Source organism: Hetaerina americana, unplaced genomic scaffold (assembly GCF_022747635.1).
Source record: "Hetaerina americana unplaced genomic scaffold, ioHetAmer1.1.p SCAF_39, whole genome shotgun sequence".
Classification (NCBI taxonomy): Eukaryota; Metazoa; Arthropoda; class Insecta; order Odonata; family Calopterygidae; genus Hetaerina; species Hetaerina americana.
This window is the reverse complement of record NW_027286974.1, coordinates 357,909-380,669: the sequence shown is the minus strand read 5'-3', so window position 1 is coordinate 380,669 and position 22,761 is coordinate 357,909. Positions and strand designations below refer to the sequence as shown.

The window sequence follows — 22,761 nt, the reverse complement described above, 5'->3', positions numbered from 1 at the left end:
ATCAATAAAATTCTTGCAAAAAAATCAGCCCTACCACTTTTGGGTGTGATCCTGTATATGTTTTCTCTTTGTCTTGTCAGTAAGTTTAGAAAGCCTAAGGTGGGCAGGGTTTTGATGCCAAGGATGTTACTGAAGAAAAAATATGGTTTGTAGAAAAAAATGGTTTGGCAGTTTGTTGACAAATGTTAATTGATGAAGAAAGAATTGTTGCATGATGCCTATGAAAGTAAGACAAAACAAGGCATCTGTCTTTAATCACAAAGCATTTGGTTTTGAAGAAGTAAAGGTATATTTACATAGGTGCCCCTATGTTAATACTGGAATGCTGAGTAGGTATTCCATGGTTCTTGATGGATAATCCTGGGGATTGCATTGCAGACGTCATCTTTGGGAAAGTGGACTGGAATGTTAAGAGTTTGGAGCATGTCGTTATGCACAAAAATAGTGATTAGAACTCTGTAACATTCTGCTGAAGTTTCATTCAGGATAATGAGGCATTGAGCTATTTCAGTTTGCAACACCCTGTTTATGGAAGACCTGGAAAAAGGGAGGGCTATGGTAAAATTTTACCTATGTAGACATTTTGAGCTAGTGTAACTTTTCTACTGAAACTTTTATTGCTTAGTGGAGAATATTATGGAAGTTGTTCATTATAAGGGTTTGAATGAGTGGGTTGGGATATAAAGTCCCTTTGAAAAGCTAGAAGCATTTGACTTTGATATCTTGGATGCTGAACCACAGGCTCCTAAAACCTGCTTTATCTGCTGTTTCGATGCATTTTGTGGTTGACCAATACCTCATTCATGATGTTAAATTATTGCGCACAAAAATAATAGATTGGATAAAAATAAATAATAAGCACAAAATAGATTGGATTCCTCTTGAATCAGTTGAAATATTCCTCCAAAAATGTTTTTGCTTAGCTAGAATCCATTTTTAATCATACTGCATTTAGTTTGGAAGAACTTCTATAGGGTAAATCCACATAAGTTATTTTGTATGTCAAGAATACAGGGATTTTCCAGAAAGTAAGTGTAAGTGGCAAGCGCCATAGAGCGCTCTGAGCTATGGTGTAGTAAGGAGCTCTGTTAGCGCGAACCTCCACGCTCAACTCACGTCACGGAACACGATGCTGAAGTTTTTGGAGCAGCATTATTCCATCAAATTTGCGGTAAAGCTTGGGAAATCGTCTACCAAAACTTTCGGTATGATTAAACAGGCTTACCGGGAGTCAGCCAATTCCAGAAACATGATCTTTTGGTGGCACAAGATGTTCATGGAGGGCAGAGAAGAGGTCGACGACGAACCACGGCCTGGATGCCCATCAACGACACTCACCGATGAAAATATCCAAAAAGTTCGCAATGTACTGAACTTTGATCGTCGTCTTAGCGTTCGGATGATAGCAGAGTGGTGCAATGTGCCAAAAACAATACTGCACAAGATTATTAGGGAGCAATTACAGATGCAAAAAATTTGTGCAAAGTTCATGCCAAAAGTGCTCACTGATGATCTAAGACTTAATCGTTTGAAAATTGTGACACAACTTGGGGATCACTGCAAAATTGATCTACATTTTTTAGAGAATGTTGTTTCGGGTGACGAGATGTGGATCCTTGAGAGAAGTTTGAAAGGAATGCGATATGGGACTTCGTCGACGATCAAAGTTCTCAATGATGACATCAAAGAGGCCGTGACGACTTGTCTCAGAGGTTCCTAATGATGCCTTCACGGGAACGTTCCAGGAATATGAACGCCGCTGGAACAAGTGTATTGACTCACATGGGTCCTATTTGAGGAAAATTATCTTAAGATATGTAAAAGTGTAATATATTTTTTTCCTGAGCTCAGTATACTTATTTTCTGGACAAACCCTTAAGAATACTGCAATTGCATTCCTTGGTTCTCTGTACAACTCTGGGGATTGTATTGATGCGTTCATCTTAAAGAAATTGGGTTTGGGATGTTAAGAGTTAAAAGGATCGGGCTCTGCACAAAAAAAGGTATTGGCACAATGTTATCCCTGGTGGAAGCTGCCTTCAGGATCAGTCAGTCAGGAGTACCATCTCCTAATGGAAGAAGTGGAAATATGGGGGACTACCTAGAAGGTTCACTTTTCTAGACATTTAGTACTTTGGGTTCTGGATGGGTTCGAATATAAAGACATTCTGCCAAACCAGATGTTTCTACTTGGTATCTTCGGCACTATAACTGGCTTCCATGTAATGCTAGTAGAATATATATATATATATATATATATATATATATATATATATATATATATATATATATATATATATATATATATATATATATATATATATATATATATATATAATTTTAATACAATATAGATAGAAAATAAAAAGTTTTGTGCAAAATTTCTCTCTTTCAAGAATTGGCAATTGAGATTTCTTATTGCCGATTTTACTTAATAGTATTACCTATTATGTTATGTCAATGTGAAAAGTCATTAAAATATGGATTTAAGTGTGTTTCAGCAAGGAAAGCCTGCCAAAACAACTGTATCAAAAGAATACAACCCGCAACACCTTTCATGCATCATTGCAACGATTGCTAAATGTAAGAATAACCGAGTTTTTATACAAGCAATAGTTATTGTGCGTTGTAGACATATAGTATATTAAAAAAATTACAAGTTCCACGGAGTCATTTTTCATTCAGTTCCTTCCTGAATAAACATCAAAATAATTCTTCCACCCGTAGGAACGGGACTTTGACGAACTGAATCTTTTTCTGACTATGTGAATCGATGGCAAGTTAAAAGTAAACGTTCTTTGATAAATGTATTCCTTTAAAATGTATAATTTCCCTACTTTTCCATTCTTAAAAGCAGATTTAATAAGTTTATTATTGTAAGACTCCCTTAAGTTGATGTGGAAGTTGTATTTCCGCCCTATGGTACATTTAATATACTTCATTTTAGAATTGGTTAATAAAATTTTATCCCCATTAGAAAAGGTAATTTAACCACAGGATTTGGTAAGTAAAATGTGATAATGTGCTTATTAACTTTATGAAATGGATAAGTAATGGGACAATTTCTAAGACTGAACCAAGTTATCTCTTTCAAGCCCTCAAGTTGACCTGTACTCTTAAAATATGAATTTCACTTCAGAACAAACCTAAGCTGTTTTAAGTTTTCATGTTTTTTTTATTTTCACCAATATATGTATATTTTGTTGTAGAAATTTATTACTACCACATATTAATTCATGCTGTACATTCATTCATTGATGGAATAACTTCCAAAAACATAAAAATGAAATAGGTAACTGGAATTAAAATTTTTCCAACTCATTTTTTTAATCATAATGCTTTCTGAAATTATTCTATTTTTCATTGATTTTCTACCTCATTACCATCCTTAAATTTTTTTTTAAACAATTATTTTATTGATTAAAAGTGACAATGGTTTATATAAGAAAACTGGAGATAAAACCTAGTGATGCCTTGGGAATCCTGATTTTGATATAAAAACTGTTCTCATAATCCATTTTCATCCTAAATACTTTTGTCAAGTAATCCCTCGACCTGTTCAATATATTTAAAGTCATAAGAATCCTCATTATTTTGCCTGCTTTATTGGACAAAGCAAAATACAAATTTAGAGGGTGTTTTTAATAGAGCCAATCTGTGATACAAAATCACTCATTATTTCAAGGGATCTCACACTATCACAGGAGCATGTAGTTTCAATGTTCCAATATCTTAATTTGCCTAATGGTCATTAAAGTAACTCAAAGCGCATTGTTGGAAAAAAAACAAATTTGAACCTTGACTCTCAAGTCAAATCAACGTGAGTTGAACTACATTTTTGCCTTTTAATTTTATCAGAATTAAGTTATGCCAAAGTAATGCAATAAATTATGGGTTTGAATCTTTTTGAAATTGATTTTTGGGCCTAGTGAGCTGGATATTAACTTTCAAGCAATTCTTTAGTAGTATTTAATTTATTTAAGAATTTTCAACACTAAAATCAGGCAATTGTTCTGGTGTCAATGGTCAAATGTGGTCAAAGGCTTCTCTTGCAATACACATACATACAAATACAAGAAAACAGATATGAGATAAAATGCTCTTGACACTGATGGATTACCTATAGTAACTTTACCATCACAACACAGTAAGCTTTACATCATTCCTACAACACTCCGTTGATCATCACAGTTTGCCCATAATCATGGACGTTCATACACTGTACAGAATCACACACCCTTAAAATATCATTCATTTTTGCAATACAACTTCTTACACCATGCACATCACATAAAAACAATATTTTAATTTGTATAATAGTATAACAATCACTGATAAAGATGTCTATCACCCAGTGACTGCTTTTTGCTTAATCTTAAAATCCTAAAATATGCTGGAAAGGGGTCAAACAAACCTCCTGGCAGCTAGTTAAAATAAAAAATAGTTCTCTTCAGAGAGGTGCTTTTTCTTATTTTCTTAATTATTTTTCCGTGCCAACCTGGTGCTCATATATGTCCTCACAATGAGCATGGTATTCATATATAATTAAAAACATTTTTAGGGTTTGGGATCTATGTTAGATTCCCCAGCATGCCACTCTGGGCATGCTCTGTTTTTCATATTATCTTTATGATGTTCTGGGATACCGCATTTCCTCCACAGAAACCATTTCTGATACATCAATTTGTGAACAGTGTGATAAATGCACATAGCTTCAAGGGAGCTGATGGGACTCGGACTACAATTTAGTTTGAAATGTGGCATCCATTTCAAAAAGAGAAGGAAGGGAAGGTAGGTTAGAAAATGGATTGTAAAAGAATTAAATGGATTTACAAGCAGAGGAGCTGGCATGATGTAGAGAAAAATCATGGAAGACAATAATGACGTAATTACTATCAAAGAAAATTGGCAATGTAAATAGAAAGGGATATCGAAAGGTGCAAAAGATACTATAGGAACCATTAGTGGGAAAAGTACAAGGGAACAATGGACCAGGGATGAGATCATTACAAAGATGAAAAATAAAATAGAAGAATGTAAATACAGAGTTAAGCAAAATGAAGAACAAAGAGTTAAATAATCAATTGAGAAGGGAATTAAATAAAGCAAAAGTAGCATTATAGAACATACAGTGATAGGATATGGAAAGTTTACAGAGGAAGGGTGAAATAGGTACACTGTACAGTAAGGTAAAAGGCCTATAAGGAAGTGAAAAGGGATGATCTGCATAAATGGTAAGATATAAGTTAGGAAAGGCAACATAACAGTTACAACAGAAAAAATCAAAGGGAGATGGAAGTAATGTATAGAGGCACTGTTTGGTGAAGGACTAATGCCAAACATGGTTAGGTCCAAGTATAAGTACAATGGCATAGAAATGTAATTAAGGAAGAAGAAATATGAACATTAGGAGTAGACTATATTCCCTTGACAGAACTATTCACAAAATCAATATCTATTTTTTCTTTTATTAGTGAGGGTGAAATTGCATGACCACTGGAAGAAAATGGAGGCACATTGACAGAAATTGGAGGCTTTCAACAGTGCCTTTGCATGCAATGCAGCTTTGCATGCCCAAGTGGAGGACCTAGAGGCTCAACTCCAGAGGAAGGTGGCCACAGAAAGGAAACTACAAGATATAGTGAAGTATTTGTCTGAGAATTAGGAAAGGGAATGCCATCAGAAAGAGCAGCTTGTCCTGAAGAATGAAGTGCTGAAGTGGAAGATTAATCAGAGCAGTAAGTTAATTGCATCCTTCTCTGGGCAGTTGGACATGTCTTCACCTATGATTGGCTCTATGATGGCATTCTCCGGTCCCAGCAGTGATTGTCATAGTATTTCCACCATGGCAATTTTGCTAGGAAGCCCTGTTTCACCACCCAACATTGTGTTTCCCAAGTTTTTACCTCAACTATCACCAAAATCTCCATTTCTGATGTGAGCGGGACAATTGAGCTCGAGGAAGAGGAGGAGGAAGAGGAATATATGAATGATGATGAAGACAAGGAGGAGATAAAGATGAGGAGAGGTGAGGAAGAACAAATATGATGAAGACAACAGCAAACCGAGCATCGAAACGATACCCATTACTCTGAAGGTCCATACCCTGGTGGAGAAGAATGAGTGTATTTCGTGGCTTGTGGAGATGGAGGAGGTTATCCCTGCCTCCAGCCTCTTGTCACAAATGTAGGCTGGAGCTTTTTCTTTCCCCCGAACTCTGCCTCCCCACTCAACCTCCTCCTGGAGCTGACCTCGCTGGCCAACTGTCTCTCCTCTACCTCCCTCGAATCCTGCCTTCGCCCTCATTGGGAGCTACACCCTCCTTGCCAAGAAGACGCACCCTTAGAGGGGTAAGCTGGCTGGTCACGGAATGGTCTATACCTCAACCCCTTTCACTGGACACCATCACCTGGTGAACTTGTTGGGGGGGTCGCATCTCCACCACCGTTACCACCAGGCAAGGTCTGTGACTCGCCCATTTGACTCATCCATCTGCTCTACTAGGAACACGCTCTGTGTCCACAGACTCTGAGTCGCTTGATGCGGAAGAGGCATCTGCTGCAGCTGGTGCCTATCTGGCCAAGCTGAAGGCCTGGAGGGGTACCAGGGTGACAGTTCCCCCAAGGTGCCTGCCCAGGAGGGAGTGCCCCAGCCAAGGAAGGTGGCTGACAGGGGTCAAGTGAGAGAGGAGGAGGAAGGTCAGGATAGGGACACAGGCTGCTCTTGCTACTTTAGGAATGATCCACTGTCCCCGTGGTCCAAGCCTTCGAAGAACAGGAGCCATTCACCCTTCTGCGAGTTTTGTGACGACTTTTTCAACCAATCGCCCTTCTATAGCCAGTTCGAGGTGAATGGAATGAAGCTCAACCTGATGGAGGACAGCAGCTCTAGCATGGAGATCTTGCTGGATATACTGAAGAAGACCCCAGGGTCACCATCCCTGACCAGCCAGGGCCCGTCCATGGGTGAGCCCAGGGGATGGAATGGCCAGCACCGCTGAGAACCAGTACCAGCCGAGGCACATACCATCCTTGCTGTCTGCCCACCCATATCTCTCCATCAAGGAGTCAGCCACAGAGGCGATGATCTCCAAGGAGATCTCTAATGACACTCAGGGCAAGTCAGAGGAGGAGAGGGGAACCAGGAAGTTGCTGGAGAACAGCAAGGAAAGTATGGAGGTGTTGGGAATCATCTTTGTGACTCCATACCAAATCGATTCCGGCAAAATTCCCAGCAGTGCCACCGCATCATCTGCCAAGGTGGCAGTTGGGTCGGAGGTCATTCGTGTTGAGGAGCCGAGATGCAATGGGAATAATGAGATGGCACCCTGGGAGGAACTGACCCCCGGTACCAAATCGCTCAAGTTAGGTCAGCAGGAGCTTCTGTCTTCATCCACGATGGACTCCGGCCACTTGGCCCATATGGATTCCTCCGTGATGCAACTCAGCTGGTCCAAGGAGCTTGAACACATGCCGCCAGAGTCAGAGGTATGACGGAGACAGGTGGAAGTGTGCCATGCCCTTTGCGGGTGTAGTGGATTCTTTAAAACAATAGGGCTGAAATCAAAGAGAATAAGAGAAAATACCATCCATTCCAAGAAGTTGTATTTCAAAAGTGTGTGTGGGAGAGAAGGGGGTGATATTCCTCCCTAAAGTATATCATATCATCTTCCCATCCCCCTGCCTCTACCTATCTCCAACCCAGGCTTTCCAGTAAAAGTTCTTATTTTTTAGGTCAATATTTGCTACATTTTCTTCCTTTGAATCACATGCATAAGGTGAATAAATATTCCATACAAATAACATGTCATTAAACTTCTAATCATTTATTTCAAAACCTGTGAGGCTATGTCTTAGATGGACCCTGGCATTACGAAAGAATGAGGCCTGAAACCCTGATATTCATGATATTATGTTTAAGGATGGACAAATTAGTGAATGAAAATGTTGATAAAAGCGTAGTTATTATAGACCAATCAACTGATAATATAATTGGCAGAAGTGCACCTGGAATCTACACCCTTGATCATCATTCTGGTCTACACACCAAGGAATCATAAGCAGAAAGAAATTCATTGGATTTACCACCTTTACAGGACATAATAAATAATGAGTTCATGCAGGAAAGTAGGGCAGCATTTGTAACATACGATAGAGATTTAAGATTAGAATAAGATAAAAGGTGAAGAATAGATGGTGATTACATCAGAGACTACAGTTTATGCACAAGGAATCACCGCATGGAGAAAAGAAATGAATTCTGCAGGTTAAAAATGGAGGGTAACCATTACTTTTTCCTTTTTTGACACTAAAGGAAATAGGTATGCATGCAAAATGCCAGGTGACCCAGAGGGGCATTAGTTAGATAATAAATTCTGAGATTAAGTAGAATTAAGCATTAAGAATTGAATAATAGTTTAACACAAATTAAACTAGCATAAAAAGAAATGTATAAATGCTGTCTGAGGCTATGGAAAGTCCACAGGGTAAGGGTGGAGTTGGTATACCATACAGTAATGCAGACTGATTGTCATTTATCTGCCATTGGTTTGTTACTCATATTATACTTTCAGGGAGAGAGTACTAGGAAGGGAGAGGGGTTGAAGAATTGAATGAATTTGGACAAGCGCATTAGATTATAAATTTATTTTCCACAAGAATGCTCATTATTTTATGCTGGAATATGTATGATCAGTTACCATATTACCTGCCTCTTCATTGTCTAAGCAATGACTGCTACCCTCCTGTATTGATGCAACAATTGATGAATGAATATCCCCTATTGGAGAAGTAGATCAACTAATGGCAATGGCAATCAAGTCATCAGAATACTCTTTCTTGGTTTCAACAGGAATGTATTGCAAAGCATTAAAATGCCATAATTCATTAACATCCTATGGTCAACATTTGAAAATTAGACTATCAGTGCAATTAATCCTTATGTCAAAATTCTTTCATTTTGCAAAAAAGTAACAATTTTACCAAAAGCCAATTAAATTGCTGACATCAACTATTCATAATAGAGATTACATATTATAGCATGGTGGTCTAAATTTTAAATGTAAGTTTTGGTAAGGATACCAAAATGAAATCTGTTGCATTTTATTAATCTTGCCAAAGAATTACCACAGCAGCCTATGTAATTAGTTAAATAAAAAAGACGTAAATCATTTTTAGAAAAAAAGAACCACTGAGAAGATATGGTGTGAGGTTATGGAAAGTGTGATGAGTACGGGTGACATTGGTGCACTAAACAGGAAGGCAGATAATTTTTATTTGTCCAAAATCATCGGCTTGATAGTATTATTGGACCTAATAAATATATGATGAAAACTCCTTAAAAGAGTAAGAAGGGGTGACTATATTATTCACCCAAAAAGCCAATTTTCTGCAAAATGTGCAAATACTTTTTGTCATTGCAGTTGCAAAGTCAATGAAACTGCATTTTCAACACTTTTGAAAAAAACCAAACCATCTATATTGATTAATTGTCCATAAAATTAAACTCGAATTCCTCTAATTTTAACATTATTTCATCCTGAAAAAGTGGTATTTTCGATGACATTTCAAATGACTGCCTTCGATCGGAGAGACAATAAAATGTTTTTTCTACATTTAATCAAGGAACATGTAAGGAAATATTAATTTTTAGCCAAATTTGTCTTCGTTATTGATATCGTTCATATTTTTAGATACAACTGACCTCTTCTCAATTTGTTATTACGTATTTCCTTGAAGGATAGCTTCCCCTCTTGGATGCGATTATAAAAAGCAAACAAATCACTCGGCACATCGACCCTTAGGCTGCCGGAGTCCCGTAAGCTTCTCCATGCTGGCAGAGCACACCAACCAGGGATAATATGCATCCTCCACAACCTAATAGACTATGCCATTAACATGTATTAACACCAGATTGCACGTAACTCCTAAACTAATACCAATTCATTTAAGATATCTAACAAACAAAATTTTTAAACCACTTAGCAAGACAACCTACTTTGGCATCTATTAAATCCTCTATCGTATTTTCTAAATTTATTTGGAATTTACAATTCTAGCCGAAAACATTGATCAACTGTTGCTTTACTGGACAATCCAATGTCAGAGAAAAAATGCAATTTGCCAAAATGTATTGAACTAGTATTAAAAGTTATTAACACAGCCTAAGAAAACCTAGTAAACAACGTTATAGTAGGACATTTGCATTTCGTTTTTCATTTGTTATACTCATTTGAAAAGTTATATTATGGATTAAAATAAATGATCTTAGTCCGATCCCAAATATTTGGGGCTATTTCAATTTAATCTAGTAATTATGTAAATGAAAAAAATCAACCCTTTTATACATGTTTATTAGGCGATGAAGTATGACAGGCATTCTTTGATATAAAGTGTAAAACAAAAAAAATAATTACTTCGTAAATGTTCCGTTCATTCATTCGAAAGATCTGGGAAATTTCTCAAACTCACAATTAAAAGAGCTAGCGAAATAGACTACTGAACCTACTTTATAATCTGCTAAATCCTCTTTTTTTGTTTTCAAGCATGAATTGTAAATTAGTCTTCTCGCCAAAACATCGATGAACACGTCACGACAAATACAACACAGTCTGCAAACTTTAAGTACCGCTATATCGGAGAGTCTGATCGTTTTCAAGTCTACAGAAGAGTTGAACTAAAAACCAACTATAGAAGTACGCGGCCATTTTTCACACATTACTTCACAGAGCATTTAAAGTTTTAAATATAGCAATAACACACAAAATACGTAACTCGTCTGCTTGTTACTTGCATTTAATTCTTCATTTGTTTCGAATGGAAATGGAATGGGTTGGTGTAAAAGAGAGGATCTTATTCCAGATCTCACATATGAAAACCTTCCTCTCGATTACTCAGATTTAATTCAAGGCTGAGTCATGGATAATCGGAATCCGCCTTTCTTAAGATATTTATGGCCTTTTGTAGTATCAATGAAATCATTTGAATAGGCATTGAAATAAATGAATGAAAACATTGCTGTTCCGTTGTTTCATTTCAAAGATCCGTGTCAACAGAGTTACAATAAGCATTGTTTACGAAGAAAACATTCATGGATTAACCAATAATACAGCCATCTATTAGCCGTCTTATTCCTAGGGTAATGCAAATATATTATAAATTCTACTGTGCCGTTTTTTCATTCGGTTTCTTTCTGAGTGCACGTCAAATTAATTATTCGATAGTTGACGTCCCCGTTTCTGAACTTCGATAAATGTTGACCTATATTCCAACATAGATTAATGACTTCATGCTAATATTATTCATTTCATTAACCTGAGGTAAATTTATTTAAATATATTCGGTTATGATCATACATATTTATGTAATATACGTGCGTTCGTAGGGGAATATCATTTTGTCATATTCATGAAATCAGTCTCACTTGATGAACTGCTGTAATAGTTATCAACTAGTAAGGGGCATAGGAAAATCTGGGAGGTAGAATATCTTAAGATTATTACGTAGAGCCATTATACTATTATTATCTTGATCTTATGGAAAAATCTAATCGAACTGCCATAATAACGAACACCTACCTTTGTTTATACGAAGGTGGGTGGAAATAGTATCTAGGGAATATATCACAGATTGGAAATCAATAAAATTTCATAAACAGATATTCACCAAAGAACGCACTAAATCCTCTGGCCTTAATATCACCTTCTTTCTTTTACACAACAGTGTACGGGACATACAAACGACATTCTATCTCATATAAGATTTTTTGCACACATAATAATCTAAGCACTAAACACAGACAACTTAACTTACTTTGAAATCTATAAATATTCTATAGTCTTTTCCAGCATTATTTGTAATTCACTATTCTCGCCGAAAATTTTGATTTACAGTCCACGACTGTTTAAACACAATCTGCACACTTCAAATTCGCCTTTATCGCACATTATGAAAGTTTTAGACTACTCTGAATGATATACTGAACAATCTCACTTACATCAATAATGCAATATGGCACAGGTACCTTGTAAAAGACTTAAAATTTAATAAAACTGCCGAAACATCAAGGTAAACAACTCGACAGCTGGACCCTTGCATTCCGTTCCTCATCTGTCATTCTCATTTGAGAGGTTCACTTGAATTACAATGGTATTAATTTTTATGGAAATAAAGGATCTTAATCCGATCGCAAACATGTCGGTGTATTTCAATGTAATCTAGTATTTACGGGGAGGAAAAAAAATTCCGTTTTATAAAATTTTATTAGTTGATGAGGGATGACGGGCATTCTTTGATATCATATACAATTCGAAAAAACCAAAGAGTTTAATAATAAGTTCCGATCATTCATTTTGAAGATCCGGATCAATAGATTCATATAGGTTTTGCATGCGATTACCAAATGTAAGAATAACCATCCATACAAGCGAAAGTTATTGGGCGCAATAGACATAGAGTGTATTCAAAATATTACAAGTTCCATGTACCCGATTTCTCATTCAGTTGCTTCGTGAATAAACATCCAAATAATTCATCGACCCGTGGGAACGGGACTTTGACCAACTGAATCTTTTTCTCATGATGTGAATTGTTGTCAAGTTAATAGTAAACGTTGTTTGTTATGGTTAGTCGGATAATTAAGATCTCAAAATAAGCTTATGCAATTTTCACTACACAACGTAAATAAAATGAACAGATTGAGAACGAAACGCAAGTTCCATGTTGGGAAGTTATGTTGTTAAATAGAGTTGTTTTAGTAATTTTTTAGGCTAATTCAAGTAAATTGTGAGCGTTGTTGTCATATAATTAGCTTTAGGTTCTTCCGTAATTAATTGGTAGAACTTGAAAATGATAAATATGGGCGATAAAGCCGAAATGAAACTCTGCAGATTATCATTAAAAACTCGTGGTCGGTTGATGAATGTAAGAAAGTAAAGTACTCAATTAACTAAGAGTTTAAAAAATTTTATAATGCGGAAATTAATTTGAATTTTGTCATTCCTTGGAGCCAAAATATAACCAGATCGACTCTACACCTCGCGCTTAGTTATCGATTCAGAACGAACGACCCATCGATATATTGTCGGCCATTTTGGAATTTATTGCTTATGAGTTTTTAATGTTGACAGTTTTAAGTGCTACGAAGATGGCTCGACAAGAAAGTTTAAGGTGTAGATTATGGCTTGGCCGTGGTGGTCGGTTGACAAATATTTTTAGTGAAAACGACGATGCTGAGCAGTTGGTGCGGGAAGCAATAGAAGAGTTATTGGAATTGAAAGTAGGCCAATCAATTACATGTTTACGTTTTCACCATGACGCAATTTTACCGCAAAGTTTTTGGTTGTTCCCGGTTTTATGTCAAAAAATGCCTTTGCATTACTATGTTAATAATTAGAGTCCTTTGGAGAGAAGATGTGTGGTGTTTATAAGCTTGATAATCGTGTTTTCATAGGTATTGAGGGATGGAAGCCACCCGTGGTTTATTTGCTATCAGTGCTTTAAAATACTGACCGATTTCTATATGTTTAAGCAGCAATGCTATGAAAACAGTCTTATGTTGGAGAGGCAAGCGGAAAACAAACACGAAGAGAGAAATATTGGTTCTTCCAAGGTGAGTTTTGTTCAACGTATGTTTTTATTGTATAATAATCTGAGCAATGTTCGTTATAACAATATGCATTAGGGAAAGTAAGGTATATTCATTAATAAACGTGTTTCTATTAAATGAATTTCCGCTCTAAAGTACAAATTCCTAAATGTCTAATGACAAAATGACAAATACGGGCATTGACTTAAAAATTGCGTATATTGTATGCATTAGATATGCAGAAAGGTAAAAAATTGTATACTTACACTTATACTTTATTATAAGAGCATGGGTAAGATTACTTTGTCTGACTTTCCATTACGCGCTTTATTCTGATTACAATTTTCGTGGTTTTCATCATCATATTTTAACATTAATTTTTTATACATTTTAAAAATAATTAATTTTCGATACATTTTTTTACAATTCATTGCCAAAGTTATTCCTATGTTTTTGGTGTGTTTACCACTCTGTCAGATTCATTAATGTATTAGTTTTTAACAGATGTACTTATATGCAGAAATATTTCATTTATGTAAACATATACTCAATGTTAGTTTTTTATTTAACCTTGGAAACAATTTGCCAAGAAAATGACTAGCATTTAATTTTTAAAACGTATAAGTTATAGGGTCATATGGTCAAAACATACAATTTTGAATATTCCTGATTAAAGAAGAATTTGCATTTAGTCATTGTGGAATGTCTTAGATTTTAAGTTTCTCTTCAAGGAATGTCCAATTATAACATTATATAATTCATTTTTATTCCTCCATATCTTAAAATAATTCTACTCCCTATATATTAAAATTGGCAAACAGGTCATCTGTTTTTGGATTTTACAATTATTTATCTTATTAATTTGTTTTTGCTGTGATATCTAGCTCTTCTAGCTATGTGTATGTATGTGTCTGCCCACATGTTTAAATGGAAATCTGCTATGCCATAAGCATAATGTTTTAGCATGAAAGCCTTGCTGTTTAATTTAAAATTGCAATCATCGCAATCATTTTCATTTAATACAAATTGATGATCATGCACTCAATTTCAATTTTGATATTGCTAGTCTAATTTTTTTGATAAATTTCAACCTTTTTAACAATTATGTACAGATCACAGTGAAAAGGGACAAGATGGATGTTGAAGAACCAGAGATTATTGTAATTCCAGCTAGCAAGGAGGAAGTGGACCACATTATTCAAATTCAGGAAGGGACTTTACTTGAGGTGAGGGTAAATTGAAGTGTTTGTGCCATATTGACTAAAGCTTAATTTTTCAAATCATGATTACCTTGAGAAGAACAGATGTTTATTGATCATGCCATAAATGTAACGGTATTTATCCAAGTTAATGGTATAGGTCTTTATGAGCAAGACATTTTTAGCCTTATAGCATTTTTGCGATGGTCCATATATGTAACTCCTTTAAAATAAAATGGCAAAAGCATGAAAATGCCACTTATGATATGAATCATGTATTCAATTAGCTGAATGTAGAGATTTATTTCTTAGGATGAGATGAGGTGTGCCCAGGATTATGAAGCAAAGTAAACTGTTAGGATAGGTAATGGCTATTGTGTAGCATGGCAGGTAAAAGGTTTGTGAAAAAATTCTTGGTATTAATTTTAAAAATTAAATTTTTGTAATGCATGATAAAATGCCTTGAAATAGATTTAATTATATTTGGGGTGAAAAAAACTTCTAAGCAGATGTTCTACTATTCGAAGGTGGCCTGGTAGGTGGATTTGGGGAGGTCATTAGGAATTTGAATGAACAATTCTTTGATAAAACTTAAAGATCCCTCTAATAGTGTCCTTTTAAGCATGATTTTAATTTCAACAACAGGAAATACATAGCTTTTGCAAAGTAAGGACTTTAATGAGATGTCAGGATCATGGAGGTGATTCAAATAAGGTGGGGTGTATTCAAAAAGGTTAATGTGGTGATTTGTCAGTTTTAAAGTAGGAAATACAGTTTGTGCCATGTAAAGACTATAAGGGTGAATCAGATTTGTAGAGATGCTGTTTAGGTGTTCTGTTATTCTGCAGCTAATAGGGCTGGATGCAATGTTCTAATACAATTAATATGGGATGGAAAAAACATCTAAGTAGATGTTCTACTATTCGAAGGTGCCCTGGTTGGTGGATTTGGGAAGGTCATTGTAACCAATCATAACCAATAGTATTGGATATGATGAAAAGGGAAAGGGTTATGTTTCATTGACTGATGTAATAGGCTAGACAGAAGTTACTGTAGATTCAAATATAATGTTTTTTGTGCTGCAGGTGGCGTTGGGTTGAAATTTGATAGGATGAAAGTTAAAGGGTCTGAAAAAATGCAGTACGTGCAGTTGCATTTGCTGACTGTGCTTAGAAGTGACGGGGCTACTTGCAGGTGGACTTGAAGATGCAAATGTCCCACCAGTTTTATGGGCATTTAAAATAGAAGGACAATGTAGCAATAAAACTTTAGTGCACTGAATCTTATGAGTAATTGAGAAAAGTTCATAGGTTAATTAATTTTATGGTTTTTGGATAAAGAACTGTTTATCAGGTTGGGACTTTTCAGGCAGTTTGGATGAAGGAGAGGAGTTTATTAGGTTAAGGTTTGAGAATTTTATTATTCATCAGCTTTTCAGGGTACCCACTTTTTCTGAGACAATCAAGTAGCTGGTCCCATTATTTTTATTGGAGGGTAGTGTTCTTGTAGGAACAGAGGCCACAGACTGAATGAGAAAGGGATGTAGGAGTTTGTTTGTGATAGATGGCCCCAGTTGAAATAAATTTACTGGTGATTGTTTCATTCAGACTGAAGGGTTAAAATTCTATTGTAAGGGTCTATTGTACCACATTTTACAAGGGAAATTTTGAAGGTAAGATATTATATTTTTTTTATAATGAATATCATATTTATTCTCAAATTTCTGTATGTCACAGGAAAGCCTAAGCATTTCGAGTTACCTTGACAATCACTCATATTTTTCATCCATGTAAGCCACTTTTAAATACTTGAGTCATACCTTTCTCATTCCGCAACATTCAGTTAACTGACATCTGCTTCTTGCACTTCCTCGTCTACCTTGAACTTCTGTCCTCAAAGGCATGTTTGGAAAACAGAAAACAAGTGGTAGTCACTGGGGGCAATGTCCAGGCTTTAAAGAGGTTTTTTGATGATATTCCTGCCAAATTCATTCATCAAACCTTTATTCATCAATCTTCACATCAAATGACCAGCTGAAGTAGGCTGATCATTTGATGTGAAGCCATGTTCACATGTATTGTCATGATGTAAACACTCTCCTTTGATGAGACAAGTTGATGCAACCAAGAACCTTTGACATAATATTCTGCACAGAAAAGTTTTCATTAAGTATTCATTAAGGCCTTTTCTATCGCATAAAGAATAATTTCCTGGCTATTGTTGGCAAACTTGTCAGTTAAGGCCACCGTTGATTCTGGCAAATTCAGCCACCCTGATGGCTTCTAATCTAGGAAATTTTCCTAGCATCAAACAACAACCTGCACTTTTTAGCATGTTTTTGATGTCTTTACAACTCTCAACATACTCTTTCACTATATGGCAATGAATTTATATTGGGGAAGCGGTCATCAGTTGGCTTCCTGATGCAGCAGGAGAAAGGTATGATTCTGGTATTAAGAGCTGCCCAAAAGGATGCAAAAAGTGATTGATTATCAAGACGACAATGTAGAAAAATAGCTAAATGCTCAACCTTTCCAAAGATGTTTGCAACATTGAGAATAAATTTCATTTTTCATGAAAAAAAATAAGGGACCCTACTTTTCAAATCTCCCTTGTTTTGCAGACATAATTTGTCCTTAAATTTGAAAGAATTTTGGATGAAGACTGGTTGGGTCAGTTGGAAGAGGAAATAAATGGATGAGGTTTGTTGTGGTTTGTAGGCTTAAAGTTCCTGGCTTCTAAGCTTTCATTCTTTAGGGAATGCAATGTATACTGTGGCTTTGAGAATTGTCATGCTCTAAGGAATTCGGATTGAGTGTCGATGTTCCAGAAAGTTGTACAAATTTTGCCTCCAAGAAGGGTTTGAATTGGCTATGGGTTAAATGTGGTGGCCTATTAATTCCTGGTAATTTTTGGTAGCATATAGAATGAGGGTTCTCAGGATTATACAAGGATATGATATATATAATTCTGGACAAAATTAGGGTATTATTCAGCAAGGTTTAAATCGCTACCAGATAGTAAGAAGGAAAGATGTATGCTAGCAATTAGAGATGAGTTGACTAAGATTATAGCTGACATAGAAAATATCTAAGAAAATTGAAAGGACTATTGTGTAAAACTGTTTTAAAAAAGTTTATACATAGAAAGGTAAGATGACTGTGAAGAAGATAGCCTAGGTCTAGCCATACTCAATGAGGACATAGAAGGGTTATAAAGCAGATTAAGTTAAATAAGGCAGTAGGGGTAGACAATATGTTTGCAGAATTACTAAAAGGTTTTGGGAAATTTTGGAGGAAGAGTATATGGACTGATTTGTAATAGTGTAGAGGAAGGAATCTGGCCAGAAAAGTTTGTATGATAAGTTTTAATTCCTTTCCAAACAAGGTAAAGGTCATATCAGGACTACGGAACAATAAATTTGAAATACTGCACATCTTAAGTGGTTCTTTGGATTTGTCGATAAAAGGATAGTCAAGGAAAAAATATATAGAGGATTTTTAGTCTAGTTTAGTAACAACTAATGCGAACATTAATTGAGAAGAATTTATATTAAAATCAGTATGTACTTATCTGTTTTGTTGATTTCAAAAGAGGATCGAGATGGTTTGGGGACTAATGTACTGGCTTCCCACCCAGAGGGCCTGGGTTCAAATCCTGGCAGTGTAGAATATTTTTCAGAGGTATCTCAATCCCAGCTTGAGGTGCTTTGTAGAGGGCAATTGAGTGATTATGCATCCGTCAGATGGGACGTTAAGCTGCATACCTCTTGGCACCTTTCATAATGAGTTGGCTAATGCCAATGCCGGGTTTCTCTCCACCCTTCAACCTTTCCTATCCATCCCCTATGGTGCAAATGACCTTGGCTGTTGGTTGCCGTCCCTGAATAATAGTACTTGATTTCAAAAGCTCATTTGTTAGGTTGAATTGGGATGAACTAGAGTAAAATGCAGAAAATAGGAATGAATAGGATAAACAGAAGGCTAATCATTTACCAAGTAGAGATAAAAGTACTCAGAGATGAAGGGGGGCTTAATGTAAAGTATGTCACTGGATTTTGTTTTGTTAGCAGTCCCAAAATATTTATTTGGTATTTATGTCCATCCATAATCCATCTTAACTGGTAATTACCTAAACAATATTACAATGCATATGAAGTTATTGCATGTTTACAAAGTGTACAGCCTTGTTTGATGGATTCTTATTATCTGTTCCATTAAACAGAGGCCTTAGAATAATTAAGTCTCAAGGGGCATTTCTGTTTATCAATTTTTTTAAAACAAGGGGTTTTAAGAGTTTTTCTACCTGTACAGTCATATGTAGTTATTTGTCTTGTGTTTCTCAACAGAACTGGGTGACAACTTTACAGCAAGTCTCTGATTATCTCTGCATACATTAATCCTATCATCCAAACCAATGCAAGTAAATTATTTGAAGAAAAAAATTTTTCAAGAGGTATCAGCTAAAACATTATTTGTTATAACAATTTAATGTATGCGAGTTAACATTTTTTTCATCTTAATTTTAGAAAAAACATGTTTTTCAAACATTTTTCATGGATATCCTGAAAATCTGTAATTTTTTTTCTTTGATCTTGCAGGATAATTTGGAAGATGCAGAAATAAGTATGCTCTCTGAGGAGGAAGTAAACATTAAAGAAGATTGTGATACTGAAATTCCTCAGATGGAAGTAAGACTGGAATGGGAGGTGTTGCAGGAACAAGGTAAGGAAAGCTAAGGACTCTGCTGTCACTTCACTTTTGCTACTTTCTGGTGTAATACAACTATTGTTGATTAACCCTTGCAGTACCATTAATGCATTTTGGAAAGACTGAGTTAACTTTATAGAATTTTATTTAAAATAACTTAAAGGCCATTTAAAACAGTATGATAAATTGCAAAAAGATGATAATATTGTCATCCCTTATTTGCAATTATTTACGAACATATTTAATATTAATTATTAAGCTACTCAGACTAGATCTTTTAATAATCTTGCTGTGTTTTCAAGCCATTTCTTTGTTTGCTTGATTATTCTGATTTTAAATATAATCAGTTAGGAATTATAAATGAAATAACCCAAAACAACCATTTTCACTTTCAATATGTTATGTTTTTCCCCAAGTAAGATCTAAACATAGCGTGAAAGGCTGAGTTTAGCTCCCTGTAACTTCTTTGGGTTTCTCTGGCTCAAAAGAGCCTTGAAAAGAAAGCACTTGACAATGAGGAAGGTAAAACCAAAATTGCTAGAAAGCCCAATTCAGGTCAGCATTATTTGATTACATGCTTTGTTCCTGGGATTTAAGCACAGCTGATGTTGCTAAAATGCATACATAGAGTGATGAATTTCTACAGGAAAAGACTAGACATTCGATTGTATGCAAATTCATATACACATATATGATTGAATGTGAACATGCATATCTATAATTATAATTTTGCATTAATTAGTGTATTCAAACTGGTGAAAACAATTTTTTCATCAGAAGTATTTATTTTTTAATGAGTATATACTTTACCTTATCCTTCAAATCTTTCAGATGAACACCGAAAACAAGTTAATGTAGGGGAAGATGCTTCAGCCTCTCAAAGATATATTTGTGAAATTTGCTACAAGGTATTTGAACAAAAGGACCTTCTCAAAAATCATGTAATGCAAGTGCACCTAAAGAAAATGATGCAATTCAGATGTGATATTTGTTTGGAGGTATTTAAGAGAAAAATTGACCTTGCAAGTCATATCAAATTGGTGCATGCTCTTAAGAAGAAGCACCAATGTGAATTCTGCTCCAAAAACTTTCTATATTTAAGTAAACTCAAAATTCACATGTTGACACATACTCGGAAAAAACATTTCCAATGTGCATTGTGTTTTAAAGGTTTTGCTGGAAAGATACATTTACAAATGCACGTGTTGACACATACTGAAGGAAGGGCACACATATGTGAGATCTGTTCTAAAGTATTTACTTGTATTGGTACTTTAAAGAGGCACATGTTGACACACACTAGTGATAGGCCATACAAGTGTAGGATATGTCAGAAAACATTTACCATAAATTCTAGTTTAAGGACTCACATGTTGACACACACTGGTGACAAGCCTTTTAAGTGCAGGATATGTCACAATTCCTTTACCAAGAGTTCTACTCTAAAGACTCACATGTTGACACACACTGGTGACAAGCCACACAAGTGTCAGTTGTGTCTAAAAGCATTCGCTGTCAAGAGCAATCTAAAGTCACACATCTTGACACACACTGGCGAAAAGCCTTACAAGTGCAGGATATGTCAAAAAACTTTTACCCAGAGTAGTAGTCTAAAGACTCACATGTTAATACACACTGGTGAAAGGCCACACAAGTGCAGGATATGTCAAAAAACATTTACCCAGAAGTGTAATTTGAAGACTCACATGTTGACACATACTGGTGAGAAGCCACATATGCGTCACATATGTGATACAGAATTCACTTTCAACAGTCAGATTAAGTCTCACAAGTTGATACACCAGTGAAAAGCCATTCATTTGCAATATATGTTCCAAAAGGTTTATTAAGAGTAGTTATTTAAGGTCACACATGAAGACACTTCAAAATAATAACATACATATAACATATAATAATGTAATATGTATACAAAATCATTCCTCTATGCATACTGATGACAGACAATATATATATGTGAAATATATTTTTAAGAATGATAATGTTAAAGCTTCATAATCAACAATTGTTATTTTATATAAATTTCTTTTAAAAAAGAGATAATTATTCAATCTACACTTAATTAGTTCCTTCTTTACCAACATTAATATTCACATAAATGAGATGCTTACATTATATATATATATATATATATTTATATATATATACATACACACATACACATATATACACACATACACATATACATATATACACACGTATATGTTATTTAAGGTCTAACTATGTTAAAAAACACACACTTCAAAATGATAACATATAATAATGTAACATGTATTCAAAATCATTCCATATGGGAAGGCACTTGGCCCATATGAACTTCTCCATAATGGAGCTTAGCTGATCTGAGGAGCTTGAACTAATGCCTTCAGAGTCAGAGGTGTGAAAGAGACAGGCAGAAGTATGTCCTACCCTTTGCAGGTAAGTTGGATTCTTAAAACAATAGGGCTGATATCAAAGAGAAGAAAAAATGACATACCATCCATTCAAAGAAGTTTCAAAATTGTGTTTAGAGGACAAGGGGGAGAGAGATATGGAGGGGGTGATTTTCCTCCCCAAGGTATATCCCATCATCTTCGCACACCCCTTCCTCTACCTTCCTCAAACCAAGGCTTCCCAGTAAATAATCCTATTTTCTAGGTGAATTTTTGCTACTTTTTCTTCCTTTGAATCACATGCATAAGGTGAATAAATATTCCATCTAAATAACATGTCATTAAACTTCTAATCATTTATTTCAAAACCTGTGTGGCTTTGTCTTGGATGGACCCTGGCATTACAAATTAACGCGCCCTGTAACTCTGATATTCATGATATTATATTGAGGATGGACAAAATAATAAATGAAAATGTTGATAAAAGTAAAGTTATCATAGACCTATCAACTGATAAATTATTATTGGTATAAGTGCATATGGAATCGACACCCTTGATCATCATTCTGGTCTACTTACCATGCAATTATAAAGAGAAAAAAATTGATTGATTGGATTTTCCACCTTTATAGGACAATAAATCATGAGTACATTCGGGAAAATAGGGCAGCATTTCTAACATATGATAGTGATTTAAAATTGTAATAAGATAAATGGCAAAGAAGAGATGGTGTTTAGTTCGGAGACGAGAGTTTATGCACAAGAAATCATCACATGGAGAAAGGAATTGAGTTCTGCAGTTTAAAGATGGAGATTAGCCATTACCTACTCCTTGTTTTGACACTAAGAGACATAGGTATGCATGAAAATTGTCAGGTC

At 35.3% G+C, this 22,761-nt stretch overlaps 1 protein-coding gene across 1 annotated transcript in view; it reads left to right on the top strand.

Moving 5' to 3' along the window:
* The window catches only part of LOC139691666 (uncharacterized), a 56,262-nt gene that overhangs the window by 13,667 nt on the left and 19,834 nt on the right, over positions 1 to 22,761 (top strand). The window contains exons 7-10 of the mRNA XM_071589510.1: positions 5,666 to 5,834; positions 5,900 to 6,028; positions 6,505 to 6,661; positions 6,953 to 7,487. Of these exons, the coding sequence (XP_071445611.1) occupies positions 5,666 to 5,834; positions 5,900 to 6,028; positions 6,505 to 6,661; positions 6,953 to 7,487 (990 nt within the window). The remainder of the gene's footprint in view (positions 1 to 5,665; positions 5,835 to 5,899; positions 6,029 to 6,504; positions 6,662 to 6,952; positions 7,488 to 22,761) is intronic.